This window comes from Theileria equi, chromosome 1 (genome assembly GCF_000342415.1).
Source record: "Theileria equi strain WA chromosome 1, complete sequence".
NCBI classification, from domain to species: domain Eukaryota; phylum Apicomplexa; class Aconoidasida; order Piroplasmida; family Theileriidae; genus Theileria; species Theileria equi.
In genome coordinates, this window is record NC_021366.1 from 1878532 (window position 1) to 1900222 (window position 21691).

At 42.2% G+C, this 21691-nt stretch overlaps 10 protein-coding genes across 10 annotated transcripts; 2 read left to right on the forward strand and 8 right to left on the reverse strand.

Annotated features, from left to right (window-relative positions):
- Window positions 1–231: 231 nt before the first annotated feature.
- On the reverse strand, window positions 232–3822 carry BEWA_026570 (uncharacterized protein; the record flags this gene model as incomplete). Its single annotated transcript, XM_004829417.1, has 1 exon — window positions 232–3822. The coding sequence occupies one exon, from the start codon at window positions 3820–3822 to the stop codon at window positions 232–234; it is 3591 nt and encodes a 1196-aa protein (XP_004829474.1).
- A 1134-nt stretch (window positions 3823–4956) lies between these two features.
- Window positions 4957–5946, reverse strand: BEWA_026580 (hypothetical protein; the record flags this gene model as incomplete). The annotated part of the gene is made up of 1 exon (XM_004829418.1): window positions 4957–5946. The coding sequence occupies one exon, from the start codon at window positions 5944–5946 to the stop codon at window positions 4957–4959; it is 990 nt and encodes a 329-aa protein (XP_004829475.1).
- A 2279-nt stretch (window positions 5947–8225) lies between these two features.
- BEWA_026590 (hypothetical protein) lies at window positions 8226–9650 on the forward strand (the record flags this gene model as incomplete). The annotated part of the gene is made up of 1 exon (XM_004829419.1): window positions 8226–9650. One exon carries the CDS (start codon window positions 8226–8228, stop codon window positions 9648–9650), a length of 1425 nt encoding a protein of 474 aa, XP_004829476.1.
- Window positions 9651–9776: 126 nt separating this feature from the next.
- Window positions 9777–10348, reverse strand: BEWA_026600 (hypothetical protein; the record flags this gene model as incomplete). The annotated part of the gene is made up of 2 exons (XM_004829420.1): window positions 9777–10031; window positions 10064–10348. 2 exons carry the CDS (start codon window positions 10346–10348, stop codon window positions 9777–9779), a joined length of 540 nt encoding a protein of 179 aa, XP_004829477.1.
- Window positions 10349–10578: 230 nt separating this feature from the next.
- On the reverse strand, window positions 10579–11914 carry BEWA_026610 (hypothetical protein; the record flags this gene model as incomplete). Its single annotated transcript, XM_004829421.1, has 2 exons — window positions 10579–10825; window positions 11637–11914. The coding sequence occupies 2 exons, from the start codon at window positions 11912–11914 to the stop codon at window positions 10579–10581; spliced, it is 525 nt and encodes a 174-aa protein (XP_004829478.1).
- A 1700-nt stretch (window positions 11915–13614) lies between these two features.
- Window positions 13615–14064, reverse strand: BEWA_026620 (signal peptide-containing protein; the record flags this gene model as incomplete). The annotated part of the gene is made up of 1 exon (XM_004829422.1): window positions 13615–14064. One exon carries the CDS (start codon window positions 14062–14064, stop codon window positions 13615–13617), a length of 450 nt encoding a protein of 149 aa, XP_004829479.1.
- Window positions 14065–14492: 428 nt separating this feature from the next.
- On the reverse strand, window positions 14493–15125 carry BEWA_026630 (hypothetical protein; the record flags this gene model as incomplete). The annotated part of the gene is made up of 1 exon (XM_004829423.1): window positions 14493–15125. The coding sequence occupies one exon, from the start codon at window positions 15123–15125 to the stop codon at window positions 14493–14495; it is 633 nt and encodes a 210-aa protein (XP_004829480.1).
- A 556-nt stretch (window positions 15126–15681) lies between these two features.
- BEWA_026640 (hypothetical protein) lies at window positions 15682–19029 on the reverse strand (the record flags this gene model as incomplete). The annotated part of the gene is made up of 1 exon (XM_004829424.1): window positions 15682–19029. One exon carries the CDS (start codon window positions 19027–19029, stop codon window positions 15682–15684), a length of 3348 nt encoding a protein of 1115 aa, XP_004829481.1.
- An 807-nt stretch (window positions 19030–19836) lies between these two features.
- Window positions 19837–20190, forward strand: BEWA_026650 (hypothetical protein; the record flags this gene model as incomplete). Its single annotated transcript, XM_004829425.1, has 1 exon — window positions 19837–20190. The coding sequence occupies one exon, from the start codon at window positions 19837–19839 to the stop codon at window positions 20188–20190; it is 354 nt and encodes a 117-aa protein (XP_004829482.1).
- A 113-nt stretch (window positions 20191–20303) lies between these two features.
- Window positions 20304–21674, reverse strand: BEWA_026660 (hypothetical protein; the record flags this gene model as incomplete). Its single annotated transcript, XM_004829426.1, has 1 exon — window positions 20304–21674. The coding sequence occupies one exon, from the start codon at window positions 21672–21674 to the stop codon at window positions 20304–20306; it is 1371 nt and encodes a 456-aa protein (XP_004829483.1).
- Between the last annotated feature and the right edge of the window lie 17 nt (window positions 21675–21691).

Consider the following 21691-nt stretch of genomic DNA (forward strand, 5'->3'; position numbering starts at 1 on the left):
AAATGGAGGAGCAGAGTCGCGACGTTTTCACAACAAAATTGAGGATTTTTGGAGACACATAATGAGCATGCAAGGCGTACGAGACAGGGCTGATACGGGAGTACGACTGCGCAGCCACCAGCTGACTAAGTAGACAAAAGACTAAACAAGTTAAAATTACAGGTAGTGCCTAGACAAGAGTGTTTTAGCCCAAATGATGACGTCCCGGGGAATGGGCTTGTGCAACGCACCTTAGAAAGCTACCATTAGGATGGCCACTGCAAGCGCAAGTGCAGAAGGCACGTAGAATGCGTCTGTGGCAACAATCACCTTGATGCCAAACTTGTCCTCTGAGAGGTAGACCCACTCGCCGTCTACGAGGCTATAGTTACGACGAACCGTGTTCTTCCTGTCCTTGATGAACATTTCTACAAGGTTACTTTCACCGTCTTTATCAACGACAGAGGCTGAGACACAGTAGTCATTTCCAAAAGATGACCAGATGGGTTTAGATCCACAAAACACAGAGGTAATGCGGACGTTTGGTTGAGAGTTGTAAATGATGTTTGGGTAGCCAAACTCGTGAGCATCAATAGTCTCAACAATCTCCTCTGGAGGATATGAACTGCAGACGTCAATCGAGGCATAGGTGATGATTTTCGCCTCCAAAGCCCTGTAGAAGTCTTCCCTCTCAACGCTCATCCATTCCGCAGACACATGCATAAAGTACTCTGAAGCCTGGAGTTGCCTATCTTGCATGGTGTAAAGGTGGAGGTAGTGCGACCCGTCCTTTTTGCAGTACAAGAGAATATTCTGACACACGTGTTCATCAGATTCCCAAATGGTTTGAGCACCGTAAACGATGCGTTTCAGGGTAGGGTTTGGTGTGTACCTCCTAACATTTAGCACCTCTCCGTGGAATTCCGCATTATCTGCATCATCAGTAATATCGAGTACATCCTCCTGTTCGTTCACCACGTTTTCTGGTTTACGAGTAAAGTGCACAACAATCTCTTCATCCACTGGCTCTTTTTCATCATCATTTTCAAATCCAGAGTGAATATCGAGGGATTCTCCATCGCTGGTTGTAACCCATTTATCGCCAGATTTATGGAAAAACAAGAACGAGAGCGCATCAGCTCCCTGTACCCTTAGGACGAGGTTCGGTTCGTCGCCCTTGTAACTTAGACGAGCACCGGTGCAGAGATCTTTTTCATCACTCCATACGGAATCCGCACCGTCGACGACCTTGCCAAATCCATAACCGTCCTTTGGTCTATATTCAACGACGAGATGGCCAAACAAACTATCCTTTGTCACCTTTACATAATCTTCATCTGGAGATTGGATGTCGAGAAGGGTCCTTGTTGCTTTGAGCACATCCAAGCTGGTCTTGAATGTTTCCTCCGTAAGACCTACCCAGTGACCATCACGTTCTTTAAAAAAGAGGTTGTTCTCCCCATACCTGTCGGCAACGATTGCATGCACAAGTACCGTGCCATCACCGACACCAGAGTAAACAGTGGCGTATCTGCATTCCTGATCAAGTACTCCATTCCAAAGAGCGTTAATACCACTGGCAATGGATGTGACCTTGTAGCCTGGCTTTGGGTAAATCTCGAGATATGAAACATTTCCATCTTTATCCTCATAGACATCCAAGACCTTGTGATCAAAGTTGGCAATGTCCATGGTGACACTAATGACTTTTAGAAACTCAACTGTGCTATTATACTCGAGCTCATCGATTGGCGCCCATTCACCAAACTTTGTTGCAAAGTATTTGCTGTGATGACCTACACTGTCAGAGACCAAGAGTTCCATAAGCAAAGCTTCTTCCTTGTAATGCATGGTAATGTGCTTGCAGACCTTATCCTCATTGCCACTCCAAACGGTCTCCTTGTACTCTGAGACTTCTGTAATTTGATAACCTTCCTTTGGAGTATACTGGAAGACGCGGAGAGGTGGAGTCACTCTGTCTTCCACATCATTTTGAGGAGTAACTTCAACCTTGTCTACGATACTCAAATCAAAGTTTCCGACATCAACGGAAACATCGAGGAGTTTGAACATGTCAAACTTGTTCTTGTAGTAGACCTTATCGACTTCCTCCCATAGTCCATTGGTATTTTGGAAGAATTTGAAATCATGGCCATATTGGTTAGCTATAGTTACATCAGCGAGGAAGACATGCCCATTGTTGTCGTAGTAGAATAAAATTCCGGTACATTCCTCATGCTCCCCGGCAACCCAGATTGGGGACAAGGTCCCTTCCCAAACCTCAGTTAGTCTATATCCGGACTTTGGCGTGCATTGAACACCCTTGACCCCTTGAACTTTAATGTTCATTACATCGACAGTCTTTGGATCCAACTCTGCAATGTCAACCTTGACGTCATGCACAATTATCGAGTCAAGGTACGCATTAAAATCGGTCTCACTAACTGCGCTCCAGGTGTCATTCCTGTTAATGAAGAATTCGTGGTGAAAGCCTCCATCTCTGGTAAAAATATCGAGAAACTTTGGAGTTTCATCCAGAGTGTAGAGGTAGGCAGAGATCAGTCCATCTTCATTCAGGGTTCCCCAGAGGACGTTTTTATCATCGGAAACACCCATTATATTGTAATTGTTCTTTGGTGTAATGAGGTACTTGACCAAGTTCTGAACCTGGGATTCCTTTACATTCACAACAGACTTGTCAAGGTCCCTTATGTTGAGCTTAAAATCCGTCTCCTTGTAGCTGGAAAGGGCATCCTCAAAGTCATCTCCATCAACTGAGTACCACGTTCCCTGTTTCTTTTCGAAATACTTGAACCTGGGACGACCGTCTACTGTGACAACCACGTCAAGCAGGAGGACACTGCCATTCTTGGAGTAGGCCCAAACATTGTCGCAATAGTCATTCCCGTCTTTGGCTACCCAGAGAATGCTTGTACCATCATATATGGCATTAAAAACATGGTGTGGCTGAGGGGTAAAGATCGTGTGCTTGACTCCACCCTCTACGACTTGTGTAACATCAACCTCTTCTCTGTCAAGCTGACCGCTTATATCGAGGGGAATGGCCTTTTTCGCTTGTACCTTCTTTGAAGTGCCGGTATTGAGACTCTTTGCCTTCTCCTTGAGAGCATCTAGGCGTGTGTGATAGTTGAAAATGCTCGTCTTGCTCCACTCACTACCATTCTTCTCAAAGCACAAGTTAGTTATACGACCAGAGTCAACGGTGATCAAGTAGACTAACACAGACTTTTGTCCGAGCTTAGTGATAAAGACTGAGGAACAGCGCTCGGTAACGGAGCTGCTGGTCCAGATCGCAACACCGCCTTCAACGATTTTGGTGGCCTTGTATCCGTCCATAACGTTGACATCGAGTGTATCTAGCACCCCTTCATTCATCCTTACATCTACAAACGATCTATTCAAGTTGGCAACGTCCAGTACGACTTCTGCAAAGCTCATGTTTTTGAGCTGTTCCTGGTAGGACGCCTCGTTTAGGGAACTCCATACGTCTCCATACTTCCTGTAGTAGTACGATTTAACCTTGAAACTGTCGCTCTTGACGAGTACGCTCATCAGGGGCGAGTAGCCGTCCTTGGTGGCCAGCAGGGCCATCGAGCAGACCTCGCCGGAGGAGGAGCTCCAGATGCTTGACGTAGCATCGATAATATAATCTACATAATTCCCTTTTGCGGGTACAAAAATTTCCTTTGTAAGTTTAAAATCCACGTTTTTGGACACGTTTATATTTGTCCTGTCCACGTTTGATATGTCTAACGTCACAGACAAGGCTCTGGCTGTCGATAAGCAACCAAAGAGAAGGACAAACGGTGCCAAAACGCCCATTATATCCAATGAATGGAGAGGAATGAAAAATTGAAGGAAGAAAAGTCTATGGGGAGAGGGCGCAAGATGTGTGCTCATTTCTTCCGCAATTGGAGCGTACATTTCGTTAATTTTAGCTCTCTGATCATTGTCATTGTTTTAATTCCCGGATTTGCCCCGGTGCTAGCTGATTTTGGCACGTTTTGACGGAGTTAGACACAGTCGATGCCCCTAGACGGAATGGTTTTGTTCTCCAAAATTATGCGATAGACATACGATTTTTGTGCATATCTGTACTACTTATAATGTATACTAGGTCATGTATTTGAGCGGGATCCGGAGGCGGTCTCCATCAGGTTGTATTTGCATGGAGGACGGTGAAGAAGGCTCTAACGCCGTTATTCACACGTTTCTTGACGCTAAACTCGTATAGAACGGGTGAATGGATTGAGAAGTGCCAATTCATGGAGGCTATAGTGTCGCTGTTTGGTGCTGGTCCGGCCGAGGGAGGCTCGGCTGTCTAATTACCATTTCCGTCCTCTTGTTTTCCTTTCATCTGGTTAAATGGCTATGTTTAGTCAGAAACTATTCTATAATAATGGAATATAGCTAATTTACTTCCTACTAATCCCTCATTAGTGCAGAAATGTCTCTTCCTCTTTTCTACCCATGAATTACTCTGGACTGAGCGGCTCCCAGAACGCTCCGTTGTAGCCATTCATTCACTTTAGAGGATATAAGAGATTCTACTTGACTTGTTTGGCCTCATTCATGGTATATTCTCCTCCACTATTTCATTTGGATAATATCCTTGCTCATCATACTACGACTAGTTAAGACTGTGAAGCGCCCTTTAGATCCTAAGCTCCATGCTCAATCGCCTACTTGCCATTTATGGGAGACTTGAAGCATCTCCCGAGGTCGAACGAGTGCATAACTCTGAAGATAGCAACCGTGTAAAACGTAACTTATGTACTTGATAACTACCCCGCATTTCTGCGGTGGTTTTCGATTATTATGTGATAAAAACAACCCAAGTTTAAAGGGCAAAGTGCCCCTATTTATGGCCATAAACCTAAATTTCATTACTGCATTTAAAAATTTTAACATTTGCATATTGACTATGCAGCTCATAAATGGCAGTTAAACCCAGGTTTATATGTATGTGGTTATCATCCCCAAGTAGATGAAGTTGTTGTTCTTCTCTGGGTTGTAAAACACATTTTGATCCGCAACATTCGTCCATACGTTACCCTTCCTCCTGTAGTACTTTTTAGTACCATTTGAAGAAACGAGTTCCAGGAGTAGAGGCTTATCATAGTGCACAGTTTCCATTTCCTTGTGTCTGTAGTCATCAGTATAGTCCCAGTAGAACACAAAGAGCTCCTTGAACGTCTCATCCAGTCCGACATTCTCAACTGGAATGATATTCTCCTTGAAGACGGTGTAGAGGATCCTAAAGTTACTTCCAAACTTCCTCTTGTGCACGAACTTGATGAGCTCATTTGACTCGAAGTGTTCGTCGATGACCACGTTCATCACGTTGTTACAAGCTGTATTTAGGTCGCATGCATCTTCCAGGTTCGTTCCAAAGTAGTTCCCTTCTGACCTGTCCAGGTCTATGACGACAACCTCGTTAAACATGTTCTTGGTGTAGGAAAGCAGGTCCAGAACATTCTCGCACATAACGTTTTCCCAGTGGTTGCTGCATATGCCAGAGTTGACAAAGTAGAGACGATTGTTTCCCACATTCACGATTTTGATGACAAGTGGCAATTGGTTGTCATAGTCATGTTCCCAGTAGTAGACAGAGAGACTTTTGATAAACCACCTCGCTAGTTCAACAGAATTTGGTAATCCAGTTTGGAGAGTGCCTTTATGCCGAATATTGGTGACAACACGATTGGATTTCAGCTTTTCGGCTGATAGGGTATGGGTATAAACTTTGTACCTGTAGCTTGGAGTCTGTTGTCTCACAATATTTTCTGGCCTGTCAAAGTGCTCATTATGACATGTGTGCCTCTCACAGGTGCTTCCAATGTCAAAAAATGTATTTTCTCCCTGAAGCTCATACTGTAAATCACCACAATTTAATTGGTCCCAACGGGCAGATGGATTTTTATTGCACATTAACAATGGATACATTAACTCTAAAAATGCGAAAAATTAAAGTATATAGGAAGATGAATAATCGACAAATGTGTACCCTCAGACCCCATCTGTGAATGCATGCAGACTCTATAGAAAAAATATCTCACGAATGGCAACTTTTGCGCGGACTAAATGCCATAAAACACTCACTCATACATTTATACGTGCGAGAAAACTCTGCAAGGGACACACTCTGTCGTAGGGAAACGTATGGAAGGGAATTGCTATATTTGTCAACTCTATTTTCCAAAGGGGATAGACGGGATATAAAGCGCAAACGTCACTCTTGATATGTAGAACAAGATGCTAATTACGGGATTAGTTGCTCAAAATCGTATAGACAGCCAAGTGACATGCAAAGTATGTACTTGTTTTTGCGGAAGTTGTGTGCAGTATGAGCTCAAAAATTGCTCTAGAGGGCGATGTTTTTCGATGAGTCGTTCTGAAAGGATGTATCTTTACAGAGTGTGATAAGGGAACCTTGTCATTGGTTTGGATGCAGGGCCAAGATGTGGAAACGCAATTCGTCTGGAGAGCCCCTAAGTAGCTTGGACAGATGAAGTATTTTGACTGTTCAGATGCAAAATTACAGAATGGATATAGGAGAATGTTTCAGTGTTTCGAAATTTACCACTTGGTCCTCCAGTCAACCAGTCGTTTGCCGTGGTAGGGCCGGTCTTGCTGGTCCTGCAAGTTGCACTAGAGGTTCGTATTTATGAGAACGGACATACAAGCAGACTTTGCCTCTTTATTGGCTAGTTTGTACAGGGCAGCCTTGCCCAGAAATTAGCATGGGAAACTTATAAGAATCATAACTCTTACGCCAACGTCCAGTCGTAACCATTCCTCCATTTGTGCATGCCAAGAGTATCAAGTTGTAGCATTAAATAGGTAGAGACAGTATGTATGCCCAGGAATCCCGTAGTCGAAGCTCATTTGGCTTTATTCGGAGCAGAGCAGTCTTACCCGGAGCATATCCTGGACATTCTTCTATACTGAGCATCATAGTTATGCATTCCCGATTCATAATCCCGTCCTGTCTGAGATTTGTGATCCATTTGAGTAGTTCTGCGATCTCCAGGGTAGATGTCATTCGGCTTCACCGTGTCTAGCCAACTCGATGCTTAGTATATCCATAGTCCCTGGTGATTGCCTATACTCCTTCCATACTGAATACTGTGAACATAGAGACTCCCGTTGGTAGCCAATTCTCTGCGCTCATATAGTCGTCATAACTCCCGTCCTTACTCCGGTCGTCCAGTCATGGTTCGGTACCTTGTCTATCTGCCTTCTGGAGGCTTCATACGACCGTATGGTCGCTCTATTACCTACATTGCAGGAAAATGGACAAAAATTAAAACTGAGAACTTTCTGCGGAGAAATTTCTCCGATCCATTTGCTCCGGTGTACGCTATGGGGGTTTGGTATTCCAGTCGTTTGTCTCGGCCACTCAACTTTTCCGGAATTAAATTCCAGGGTGGGTGACTTTGGAGAACCATCCGTAACATCAGCCTGTCTTTGTCGTTTAGACAGCGGATTTAAGATGACGTTGGCGCTGGCCTTCGGATCAAAGGAAGACAGGATCGTAATTTGTGGCTCTTTGACCCCAAGGATTTTCAAGGGTCGCTATTGGACGTATATAAACTTGTTTACGGGTCTCTACGGCTCTCTTTAATGCAGTACTGGACGCTCCCGGAAGGTCCAGCTTTTACGGGATTTAAATGGCAGAATTTGATGATTTAATGTGGATTTGAGGGAGTTTATTCGTCTATTCGGATCTAAGAACCAAGACATCTGCGTTACAGGTGCTCTAGAGGATACTATAGCCCCTTTATTTGCGCTCCCCGGCTCTCCAGGTCCATCCTTTAATGCGTGTAGGCCAAGGAGAGAGCATGGATCTGTTCTATGATAGAAATAAGGACCATATTCTGAACCTGAAAGATTCTAATTTAACAAGGAATAATTTGTATATTGTAACTTGGTTACACCAAGTAGACAAGGCAATCACGACGTACATCCATAGACACACTTCTTTATAAAGACCTTTGTCAAACACTTGAGACTATATCCCACCAAGGTTTTCATTCATTGCTCGTAACATCCCAAGAGTTACTATGTACCATATCCAAATATCAGGGCTAGTCTGTTTGCAAAACATGTGACTTTTATTATTAATTGCTTCTACGAGAATGTATCAGACCAAACAATGTTTAACAAACCGTGCTAGTGCATCAGATGCTTTTGATTTAGCACATCCACGAATGGAGAAATAAATGGCGGCTGCTTCCGGAGGCGCAGGTGGACCAGCCAAAGGGTCAAGTCCCCTCCGGCAGTTTGCCATGTTCATGGCTGGGTTCTCACTTTTACAGCCTCTACGTGTTGCGGTTACCGCGGGAAGCTTTTCGGTAAGTAGGTTTGGAGTTCCATATGAGAAAATTGGCGTATTTATAAATGTCATTCACAACTCTATGGAGACAGCTGGCGATTTTGGACTATTTATAATGTCTTTTTATGTCCTTTTCGGTGTAGGTAAGAGTGTGATTAGTGAGAGTCTTTTGTCAATACTTTCAATTTGGTCTCTTTTTGTTGTAAATGTCTTGTTACTAATCGCCTACACGTCTGGAGGTGAACAAGGATGTTTGACATTTTATTACTGGACACTTGTCATGGCTTCCCTAGGGTTTGGCCTGGATGAATCTATATCTCTAACTGTTGGGGTTACAGACGTGGCTTACTTTGGCCTTGGCATGCCCCTCTCTGGAATCATGGTTTGTCTATACCATGTAGCCTACCTGTATCTAGCAAAAAAGTTTCACTGGTCCAACATTGACTACTGGATTGTTGTATGGCAAATTATTATAGCAGTCACAATTGCCGGAACAGCTGCAACTACGTGGACTTTGGCATATCATAGTGAACAGGTTTCAGAGAACAATGAGTGTACCAAAGATAAGTTATCTGACAGGATGAAACCTGTGAAATCGCATTTCTTCATGTGCATTGTTGGAATGAGTTGTATTTATGCCTTTTATCCTGCCATTGCACCTTACCAATTCGTGAGTCCACAGATTGGTCACAAGGTTGATCTTGTCGTTTTATTCGTGAGCACATTATCTCCTCTTGCAATTGCAGGTTTGTGTCAAGCAGGTGTTGGTCCAGATCAAAAATGGATTCTTAAAGATAAGAAGAATTTTGCGTGGTGGCATTTTACTTGGATTTTTGCATTGCCATATTTTACAATCATTTCCATATGCCTGATAGCAATGCACTATCCGGGTTGTAGACTCTCCAGGGGAATATATGGTAACAGAGCAATGGTTACGTTGATTACCGTGAGCTTCAAGTTTTGTGAAGAGACACTTAGGGGAGTTTCTGCCAGTGGTGTTGGAATGCAAGGAAAATGTACAGATGGAGAAGGGGATGGACAACTCTCAGCTCTGAATGCACTAATGGCTCAATTTACCATGGATGTTTTTTCATACATTGGAACAGGGTATATAAAACTATACCAGAGATATGAACACGATAGAGACAACTGGCCCACCAAATACTATGGATTCTGGAGGTCGCTCGGATATTGGATTGGTAACTCTATAAAGGGTGGAGTAAAATGTATTGGGGAATCTTTCAGCACGGATATAAGGTCTAATCTTATAAAGAACCAAGAGTATTTATTTATTGTCTATGCAGATGAATAATTTTAATGCAGCAACAATTCATCAAATGCAGTTTCTTGCCATAAATTGTCGCCCTCTAGTTCACAAAGAGTGGTTTAATTTTTCAGCTTTACCTTTACTAGCTACTATATGCATGTATATAGCAATTTAAGCAATGATTTTATAAAACTGGATCTTTCCCCTCTTGTTTCCAATGGCCAGAGTATTCTGTTGTGAACAAAAGGAAAGCGATGTTACACGGCCGAGATTAATTTTATCCGTTGGCCAATTTGCGATTACCTTAAAGGACGGCGTATAGACTATCCTCAGAGCATTGCGCTTGTGTACTGAGGAATAGACTATAAAGTTTCCGGTAGAATCTGTTGCGATGCTAGTGACCTCAGTTGACAGGTTTCCAAAGCTCTAAAGATGATTTATGCGTGAGAATAACAAACCTTTACTAGCTCATTCTGAACAAGGTGCGATTGATCATCCTTTTGGGAAAACATTGGATAGACATTTAGAAAGCCAGAAGTGGAGCCGTTTGCCAAAAACGCATTCCTGACATTCTCACCAAACGGATGCGATAGTGCAAAGCTAGAAATGTGAACAGAGTGGTTATCCTTGAATTTAAATCTACAACGGCCTCCCACAATGTCCCATTCGTACACATTGGCGTCAGCATCGCAAGAAATGAGGGAGTTTGAGTGAAACCCAATCCCAGCACAACTGGCATTCATTTTAAAATGTTGAGTAACCACGTGGCTTCTAGAATCGCATAGCAAGATCGTCCTACATTTTCCATAAAGTTGAGAAGCGACAAACCCGTTATCGGCGCATGATATTGCATAGTATCTCGAATCACCGCTCTTTTGTGTATATATATCGCTAAACTCGGTCTCCGTGCGCGGTACCACAATGCTAGATATACTTTGCGCAGTCCTAAGAGGCAATTAGGGTTCATGTAGACCTACTCTTTGTGTATGTCGTAGTTTAGCAGCTTCTTTCCCTTTCCTATCATGAGTATCCCCTTGTCATGCTCGTTAAATGCCAAACTTGCGATTTTATAGTCTTGGAATTTTACATCGACGACCTGATTCTTTAGAACAAATTTAGCGCCGCTTTTAGATTCGTCCACAGTGTAGAGCTTTACGCCAGAAGCGATTGCTGCAAGGTGCCTTCCATCCTTGTCGAATACGAGACTTTTAATTCCGTGACTACAAGTTTTTATACTCTGAAACGGGTTGGTGATTTCACTATGCCGGCTCGAGAGATGCAGAGGCGGTTGCTTTGTGGAATGGTGTATATCAATGCATGATATTGTACTGTTTTCTGTTCTAGAAGACCTCCAAATTAAAACTCTTGTTCCTCAGTGGAGGATGTGCGGAACCAATCCTCTGGAAGGTAGTCTTTGATGTCTACTCCAGATTCAGTATGTGCATTCATCTTGGAGTCATCCGGGTTGGAAAAACCAGGAAAACCCGGCTCACTATCCGTACTACCTCCTCTACGGCCAGACAGCCAGTCCAAAAAACCTGCGCTACAAAACCTCGCTAGACATAGTGTCCATAGTACCACCAGAATCTTCATGTTTTCTGGCTACACCCTATCAAGAGCTAGGAAACATTCTTGCTCTGCCAACGAGGTGTCTCCTCGTGCATTTCTGGAACCGGTTGGTGGTGCGGAAGAGAATGAACATTCATTCCTTGCAAGGACCCCATCAAGGCAGAGTTTCTTCAGTAGCAGTGATTGTTTCAGAGGCATTAGATCCTCCAGCACCTATAGGAATAGAAGTGTTGGCGGACACTCAAGTATGACGGAATGCGCTCATTACATTCTCGAATCCAGAACATTCTCTCAATCTCTTCCGTGCCTAGCCACCTCCAAAACTTGCCGTCTCTGGCTACTATAAACCTCAATAATCCACCATTAAAGCAACCGCCTCTTGCGTGGGTTTGTCTCCTAGAAACTTCTAGGCACCCTGCTCTCAGCGAGTCCATGCACATTCCACCGGGTCAGACCACTCACCTCAAAGCAATTGGCTCCTTATGACCAGCTTGTTTCGTAATCTTGAACCTTATGCCGCTCTTTGATTTGCTCGGCTTGAGCCTAGTGAGTTTTCCGCCAAACTCCACAGAGTCCTGCCTCCCTTCCTTGACGGCTTGGCGCCTCTTTTTGAGCCACTCAGGCTCCTCCTGGACCACAACCTCTTCGTAGTCGTCAGAGTCGTGCCAAATTGGCTTTGCTTCTTCGTCTAAATGGACTTGTGTTACTGTAGATTCCAGAGATGCATATCGACTGTCCATGGGCCTCCATCTCCCCTTTTCTTTCACTCACGTAGAGAATAGAAACCCATTCAAACCATGAATAGGCATAGAAGCACGAAAAATTGCGCAAAATGGACAAAAACGGTACTTGTGGCATCAACGGACGATAATCTGCCATTATGGGCAGCTACCACGCGCAAATCACAAACATGGTCTACAAAACATAAAAATGAGTGATAAAATACGAGGAAATAGCCATAAAGTGAAAGAAAAGGGGAGATGGAGGCCCATGGACGGCCGGGAGAGAAAAGTCTGCAAAATTACCTTCAAAGTCCGACATTTTGGCTTCTTTGCGATGATGGTCGAAGTAAAAGGAAATTAAACTACTGAAACGGAGGTGTTGATGGGTGGAGGGCCGATAACGGGCGTACGGGTCCGCTGGGCTCCTGGCAGCTCTGCTGATGGCGATTAAGGTGTGCAATTCTCATATCCAATGGGTTAATCGTCTCATGTATAGCCTGTCAACGTCTCTATGGACAAAAGTGTCGAGTGTAGCAGCGTCTACGGACTGTCTTGGAGTCCCACTGGGGAGCTGCCCATTTGCCAATTTGAGCGACTATCCAGTTCTGTAAAAGGGGGGAATAAAAGGGCAATTTCAGGACTTTCTGAAGCTGTGGCTAATGGCTCTTTAAGCTCCCATGGGTAATAGAAAAGACCAGGAGATTCTGCAGCGCATACGTACAGTGTCTCGCTCTAAACGACGTCTGGAGATCTCATTTCAATATAAACATCAGCGTCTATAAATTGTTTCTATATAAAAATTCACTAGACGTCGATAGGGACACTCAAACAAGTTGCATGCAAAGCTTAACGTCGTCACAAAATCGGCCATTAAAATGAGATTGCTCACCATCCTGTGGATTGTCGGCTTGTGCCTCTCGGGACTATTTCTACTCATTGGAATTATTTGCACATGCAAGCCCGGAAGCGACGCCTGCAGCTGCGGGTCAGCACTGGCATGGACGTTCTTTTTCGTCTTCCTAATTGCCAGCTTTATCATTTTATTCTTTGATTACAACGATGAACACATTCCCAAATTCATGGAAAAGCTTAACGAGGTAAAGGTGTTTGAGAAGACAGATGAAACGTAGAGCTTGAGAACCTCCATGAGGAGTGGTTTTTCAAGTTCACCAACCCGGTAATATACTGGGACACTATTAACCCCTTAATTTCTTGCTACTACGTTTACATGTCCTCAGTTGTGTTGAGAGTGTATGTGTGACTGTAGGCTCTGACAACAAGATGGTGGTTATACATTCTGTATGCAGTGCTCTGTGGGTCAGGAATGATGAATTGGTAACAGGGTAATGGATACCAGTAATGGGTTATAAAGATGGTATAAGGCTTATGAAACAGAATATGGGCAGGGCAAAGCTATGACGATCATCAGCCAGGGTAAACAAGGCAACTGGTGTAGAAACTTGAACATTAGAGGAGTCACCACCCTTGTACCATAAAAAGGTTGTGGCTATGGAATCTCCAGGTGTACACAATCCACGTAGGAGATAGACCCAGAGCAGTTTAATTAGCACACTATACATAGTCGGCAAGAGGGACCTTGAACGAAAATACTAGACATGTATAATGAATAAGGACAATTTAGTCTACAAAAACATTCATGGCGATTTTGCCACATCACATTGGAAGTGAATGCAGGATATGCTCCAACTGCATTTATACTATATTGTATGAGGTTTACTAGTCGTTCCCTTGATTCTATTTGTAAACTCTTTTTCTGTAATACTCTTCCATTCTTCACCAACCTTCTCAAAACACTCTAGATTAACTTCACCGTCCTTCCCTATACATATTGCAAGGATCTTTGGGATTAAAGTGGTGGATTCACTTACAGTTTTGCAAGTTTCACCCTCTTTGGCCTTCCAAATTTCAGTTTTACCATCTGATACAGAAGCTATTTTGACACCTGGTTGCGCCGAATATACATTATATGAGACTGTTCCTGATTTTCCAGAGGATGTAGATACCGTGTCTGCGTTAATTTTCGATAAATCTAATGCATAAGGTGTTACTAGTACAAATCCATATTGAGGCTTCCCAACACAACCACAACATCCTGCGTCACAGAATCCAACCAACAAGGTCACGGATATTGCCAAGAAGGTCTTCATCTTAATCTATAAGTGGAATGTGTATGAGTAGCGGGGAAGAGATATACACACTTGAATGCATGGTGTAAGGAGGAAGAAGAGATTCTGCGGGAATGCATTCCTTTCATACCTCAAATGAATGCGCATTCGGTCCAAATTTTGGCATTGAAATTCTAAAAATTTTAACAACCTCATTACACCTCTACATTCAGCAAATATGCCTAGAACCTAACACTGGTCATTGTGCATTATGTATCTCTGACAAAGCATTAAATGAGCATTATAAAAACTTAAAGCACTTGCGCCACGACCCAAATAGTCTCCGGTACTTTTTGTCCATTTATGTGCAGTAGGCACTCGTCAGAGTGATCTCTATGGAGAGTCTACTGGAGTATACGTGCCATACTGTATAGGCTCCTTTCAGTCGCCATTCTTGCCATCTCTGAGGTTTAACTAGTAGGAGAATCAGCTGAATCTCCCCTCAAACTATTGAATGTCCTTAAAAACTCCTCTTTGTCAACTACTCTCCATCCGTCACCGGCATTCTCGAGGTGTAGTGGAGTAAAGTCTTGAAACTCATTAATGTTGAGGTACATCATCGAGAGATCGCCTTTTGTGTATAGCTTGATCAGTGTACACCTTTCAGCGTTTCTGGCTCTCCAGACTTCTACTCCTCTTTCGCGAATTGACGAAAAGTAATAGGGATCCTTAGACTTGAAGCCCTGGTACAGTATACCGTCTCTCTCCTTCTGACAAGTTTTAACGTACTCATCGTCAGGATTCGCAAGTTCTATAGTGATGGGACTTGTCAGATTAACTGGTGGAACACGGAAACGTCGTTCCTCCGTGCATGCATCATCTTGGGAATCCCTTGAGGTGTGGGCTCCTCCGGAGGCTCCCTCGCCCTCAAATACATTATTGTCTGAATCTTCAAGCAGCGTAAGTGTACCAGGAGTACCCTCTATTTCTGAAGACTCTGGGTTTTCGAAATCGTAACTTCCACTGCTACTCAGGCGCCACGGCCAGATCGCACTGCAGAGTTTAACGGTGGCAATAATGGGCAATAGAATGATGAGTCTCATGTTTATGGTTCTTAAAAGGTTTATATAATGGTAGTAATGACAGAGTACCAAAGATGGTCAAGTAGAGGACATGGGATGTCACAAGGGGCAACTCTCTCGATGGCGTAAGCCAGAGGGAGATTTATGGTGACTATACGACAGTAGGGAGTTGGCGGAAGAAGGAAGGATGAGAAGCTGTCAGGAATCATGGATAGTATCTGAAACCATAGGAGAGTTTAGAGAAGAGTTGGATCTCTCACTGTGTAGATCCATTGACCAACATGGGAATTAACGGGTGTATCATCAGTATAGGAGTTATGCTAGCTGTAAAGGTGAGTATTGGATCTACAGGATTAATTATAACAAACGGGAGCCTAGTAGGGTAGAGACAGTGCATGCACTAGTCAACCTAGAGTAGGAACCTCACAACAAACACTAAAGCATAGGAGAGTATAATACAGACAATGACCCAAGAAGAAGAGAAACAACTAACATGAAACAAGAACAAACCAACAAATTAAGACTAACTACTCAGTATCAAAGCTAGTCTCCATACTGGAGAGTCCATAGACAGCCATTAAATCTGTCTAACCCAAGGGTCTCCTTTATAGCGATTATAAAGTTTCCATCCAGCAAAACAAGCCAAGGCAGAAGTACCAAGAATGCCTGTAGCAATACCTGATCCGAGACTTACTTTCCAAGAAGGGGTTCCACCAGGAGAGTCTAGAGAGCCTGGAGGGCGAGTTCCAAGACCAGGGACTGAGGTTGATTGAGCAGCAGCATTAGCATGATTAGGAGGTTTAGGGGTGATATCTTCTGTAGGTACAGTAAAGTTAAGAACAGTAGCAGCAGGTGGAGCAGTTTGAGAAACTCTACCAGGGGTTCCTTCAGCAGAAGAACCAGATTGAGTACCAGCAGCTTGGTTGTCAGTATGTCGAGGAGTTTCAGAAGTGGGAGGACCTGAAGGAGCGGTTTGAGAAAGAGCAGCAGGTAGTTGGGAAGATACAGGAGATTCATATTCTTCGTCTTCATCCTCAGATTCATCTTTGTCGTCGTAATCATCCTTTTCATTCTCTTTTTCAGCGCGTGCTAGTAGATCCGGTTGTAATGATTTAGCAGTATCAAGGATCCCTGAGCATATTTTTAGGCTAGTTTTGACCTCTTCTAGAATCCTTTTAATTGATTCTGTCATGGTAGTACCATCTTTTCCATCAACTGGGATATTTTGGCTAACATCCTTCCAATTTTGTTCACCCTCATTCTTAAGCCACTTACTGTCTCCTCTACCATTTCCTTTAACTCCATGTTCAATATATATCATAACAGGGGTCTTTAGACTGCAGTTGGAGAAGTAAACGGTAACTCTATTAACATTTATAAGGGGAAGTCCATCCACATTTTGTTTCTGACCATTATTTGTTATGGCAGTTACCATAAATTTCTCATTATCAACTCTAGAGGTGTGCTCATAGCATATATAATCCTCGAACAGTGTATCCTCCTTCTCAACCTTTATTCTCTTGTAAGTACATTTTCCATGACAATACCTTCCACTATTCTTAGATATATCAATCTTAACTGTATGATGGATCTTGCAACTTATGGAGTGAAGCTTCTTAGCAAACTCAGGGTCAAGTTTGGATGGAAAACCACTAAGTTCATAAAAATTTGTAGCTTCATTCTCTCTAATAACTCGCCAGGTAAAACTCTCTTGACCAAGATTCTCATACCAGGATGATTGACCACTACTAATGAACTCCACAAGTAGTGGTATATTCTTGAGATCTTTACTCCACTTATATATTCTCAGCTCAGAAACATTGTCTCCTGGAAGATCGATACCAATAGTCTCTGTCCCACCATATGTAAGTCTGGATATTACAGTATTTATATTGTAGGTTTCTACTTCATAGTCCTTTTTAGCCCCTTGAGGAAGATCTGGTGAAGTTACGGACTTCCTTACAAATTTTGTCTTTAGGTGTGGACTAGTACCAATCCTATTATTAATATCAGTATAAAATAATTTGAGGTCAGAAGGATATTTAAGGTCAACCGGGATAGCACCATTCCTTGTGCAGTTTTGATCATCAAGCATTTCATCCAGATAAGCAGGTGATAGGCTCTTGTAGTAACGCTGTACCCAAATGCCCTTTCCTGTTTTAGTGTCTTCTGCACGAGAATAGTATTGGAAATTACCATTTGAAGCCTTATTAACAGCAATAAGGATTGGTATATCAGACCTAGAATTTCCAAAGTATACTTCCACATACTGGACACCTTCTATGGGTTTTGCTGTTGTTCCTTCTCTTATACCATCTCCATTACCGAGTGTATTACTTACTGTAAAAGATCCTGTTTCAGTACTTACCCGGTGAGTAATTCTGAAAAAACCATGTGGGAGGTTGTTAGCATCCTTGGTAACAAAAATTGGAGTATTACCAGAACTTGAGTCATAATACATGGTTGCAACTCCATCGCCAGTTGGCTTCTCTGTAATCTTTATCTGGACACCTTTTTTTGGAGGTTTATAACTGGGACATGCCTGTATCCCAAGAGTATCCCTAGCCTCTGAAAAAATTTCTCCAAATTGGTCCTTAATATCATCACAGTCCTTCCATGCATAAGTGCTTGTTCTCTTGTACCACTTCTCACTACTATTCCCAGATTTTATACAAAGCAGGAATGGTTGAGAGGAATCACAAGACGAAGCATACGCGGTAATTTTTGTAACATCTTTAAAGAATGAAGTACCTCCCGGGAAATTTTGTTTCTTTTCTGCAAGAAGGATCTCTACCACATGGAATGAACAACTTCCAGAGTCTTTATTCGGTGTGTAGACATAGGCTGAAAGTTTAAGGCTACTATCTACCATTCCATTATAAAAAGTGTTTAATCTGTCCATATGTCCACCATACCGGGAATTATGACATACAGAATGCTTTCCCAACTGTATCTTAACCGTCTCATTAAATATGCAGCTAAGACGATCAAGTTTTGCCTTAAGCTCTCCTACAGAAGAAGATAACTTTCCAGCTTCTTGTTCTCCCAATTTCCTCCATATATCATGCTTTGTAGTACCATATTCCCCTATATTCTCATACCAGCTAGATTCTCCTTTCGATAATTTAACCTCTATCAATAATGGGTTGTCAAGATGTTCATCTCCTATCCAATAATATACTGAGAGGCTAGTACAGTCCTTTTTACTAACTGATATCAGGTTAGACCTAACACCGGATCCCTGGAATTTTATCAGAATATCATTATAAGCTATATAGTATTTTTCATCTGTAGTATAATAATGAGGGGTATGCACAAATTTAGTGTAAATTCCGTCAACTGACTGTCCTTGCTGAACGGCAACCTTTGCCTTACTACAGAGATCGCAACTATAAAAATCTCCCTTGTCCTTATAATCCTCACCTATGTTAACCCTGTGACGATGGTGAAGAGTACAAGTGAGATCCTTTAGCCTCTGTATGAAGTCAGTACTGGCGGGATCTGTATTACCTTTAGGAAACTTACCTGTACCATTTATTGGTCTCCATGTTACACCGTTTCCAGTATTCTCATACCAAGTATACCCTCTGATAGGACTTTTTACTCTGAGGATAAGAGGTTTTGTTATGTGATCTCCGTTACTTCCATACTGTTCGTGGTAGTAGATTGTTACTTCCGATACCACTATATGTCTAGCATTAAATTGAGCATAGACTCCACCCTTTTCTATTTTAAGACGTTTACCGCCATAGTTAAGATTGATTAGTAATACAAAACGGCTTCCGGTGTGAGTGCAACATTCGTAATCTGTACCGTTAAGACTTTTCCTTATGGCTTCGATTCGACGATCATCCTGACAGGGAGATACCTTACCAATTTCGTCATTGGGACATTTGTTCCTTATATCTACGTATTTGGAAGACATTCATCCTCCCTCACAACTAGTTCACCGTCAGAGAGACTATCCACAGAATAACAAGATGAGTAACTATCAATACAGTCTTCAGTAGTACAATCAACACTCACGTCAGTAGAAATTAGTTCGTCTATCCAATCATCAACTTCCACCGAGTCCATAGTGGAGTAGACATGACCAGAAAGTTATGCATGCAGGTTTGGTAGAGGTCACTAGCGTCATTATTGCCGAATGAGAAAGCCAAATCAAAATTGGACACACTAACTTCACCATAGCCTAAAAATGGACAACCATGCAATACAACCCACTAACTACACCCATCCTGTATAGAAGGAATGAATTAATCGTCTCTGGAGAATGAGACAGTTTTATGTGCCGAGTTTAAAATTGCGTTCTTCTTTGAGAACTTTGTATAGATACGTGCGATTTTTGCCACTTAAAAATACAAATATACTGCCTAATGCCCGGAAGACTAGTGCCTCATTTGCCTAGCATTTCTTATTGTATTACCGGGTCAAAGTTCCTCATTCACAGAACTATTGGAACTGTTCTACTATTTTTATAATCTTTTATTTCCAAATAAATCTATATATCAAAATCTGCGTAATGCAGGTCAATAGTGTGTTAAAATATGCCAATATATATTCCATAAATTCCATCAAAATCCTCATGCATAAAATGCAGAGGGTTATTCTCATCATAATATAAATACAAATCAGTGGTTTTAAACCAATAAATCCGCCCCTGTATCTCTCAAAGGGATCATTATAAAGCTACTATTTAATATATTCCAATGTATAGATCATACATATAAACATGACCACAGGATCAAATGCTCCATATAACGAACAACAGAATTTCCCAGTTATAAATTCCGCCATATACATGATCATAAAAACAGACACTCTGATAGAAAATCTGGAACAGAGCATCGCACAAGACTCTCCGGGGAACACTACCGGGAGATTAAAGCCCAGGGCGCATATCCATTGCGCAAACATCAAAGATTCATACAATGCACATGAGATCCATAAACCACTAAGGAAACGCAGAGGATACCTTGAGATCCGTACAAGAGGATCAGCAGAGTGGATGAAATGGGCGTTCACTGGCATATGTTCAGAGGATTACGATGGGAGAATTGCATGCATGAAAGTAGACACCATGTAACGTGGCCAGTGTAATGGAAACACAGCGATTTTGTGGGCACAGTGGCTACTTGTAAAGATTCTCCAAAGTAGATGAACGCTCAAACACTCAAAGGATCACCACCTCTACCGTTTCTATACCTTGACAATCAAGACTTTTCTTGATCTTCTACACAAAACGCATACCAGAATAATAACAAGTAAAACTATTATGACCCATAAAAGATGATACCACCACCAACAGCAAGTAATGGGTGGCTCTGCAGTACATACAGGAAGCGTTGGGGTATAAGGTGCGCCGGATTCCTTTGGTAAGGCACTTTCGATGTGTATATCCACAAGATCATCATTTTCCCCTGGTAGATACTCTTCAACAGAATAGGGATTTTTTTCCATTCCATCAGTGGAATAGATCGGGCTATGACTACCTAAGATTATATCATTTCCATATGAATAAAAATCGATCTGGTAATCATTGAAATGAACGGTTGAATACGAAGACTCTCCATACAGTCCAGATAGTTTTCCGGCTTGAGGCGAATTACCTAGGTTATTCTCTCCAGATTCTATCCGTATGTTTTTGGATTCAAAATCTGTAAATGATGTGGAGCATTCATCATCTGAGGTGCCATATAAATCACATGATGTAGAAGATATCTCCTCTATTTCTGCTATAGAAGAAACATATCCATGTTCCTTATATTCCGCTGTATCGTAAATCTCCTCAACAATACTATTTCCAGCCATAACCTCAGATGAAGAATGAGCATATTCCAGATTAATATATTGTGAGGACCCTTCTGATCCATACAATGCCTTTTCTCTCGTGACTTTGTACTTGTTTGTAGAAGGATGTATATCCAAAACTGGAGGAGAATTTTCTTCTTCAGTCACATTTAATGCATTCGTTCCGGACAATGAGTCATAGGGTGATGATTCAATAAGTTCCAAAATAAGATCAGCATTTCCATGTATAACATGTCCCCCTGTACCGTAATCTTCGTCAATAATAGCGTTAGCACCATACGTAATGTTCGACGAAGTATTATAGCTTAATTCAAAATTATCTGAATGCCCCTCGCCAGATCCAGAGAGTGTTCCATCTAGATTTCCAGATTTTGTGTATATAGGGGCTTCCATCTCTACACAAATAGGTTGTCTCTCATTTCCTGTTGACGTGTTATAGGATGGAGATTCTTCAATTATTTCAACACCAGGGGCAGTAACTCTATACTCTTCATATCCTGCTGCATCATAAACGACGAAATCTCCACCATAAATGATAAAAGGCGAACCAGAATATCCTCTATAAATGTTGTTCATCCAGGATTCTCCTCCTAGCCCAGGTGAACTATATTGTCCTCCACTTTGGTCTATATACGGTACAGTTATAGCAACAGGAGTAGTATTTTCACCCACTTCTTGGGGACTTGATAGGTCTGAAGATGAATCAGAAAATACGATATTCGTAATTCCAACATTAGGGAAAGTTTCTCCATCTTCCATAGGTCTTGTGTAGATCC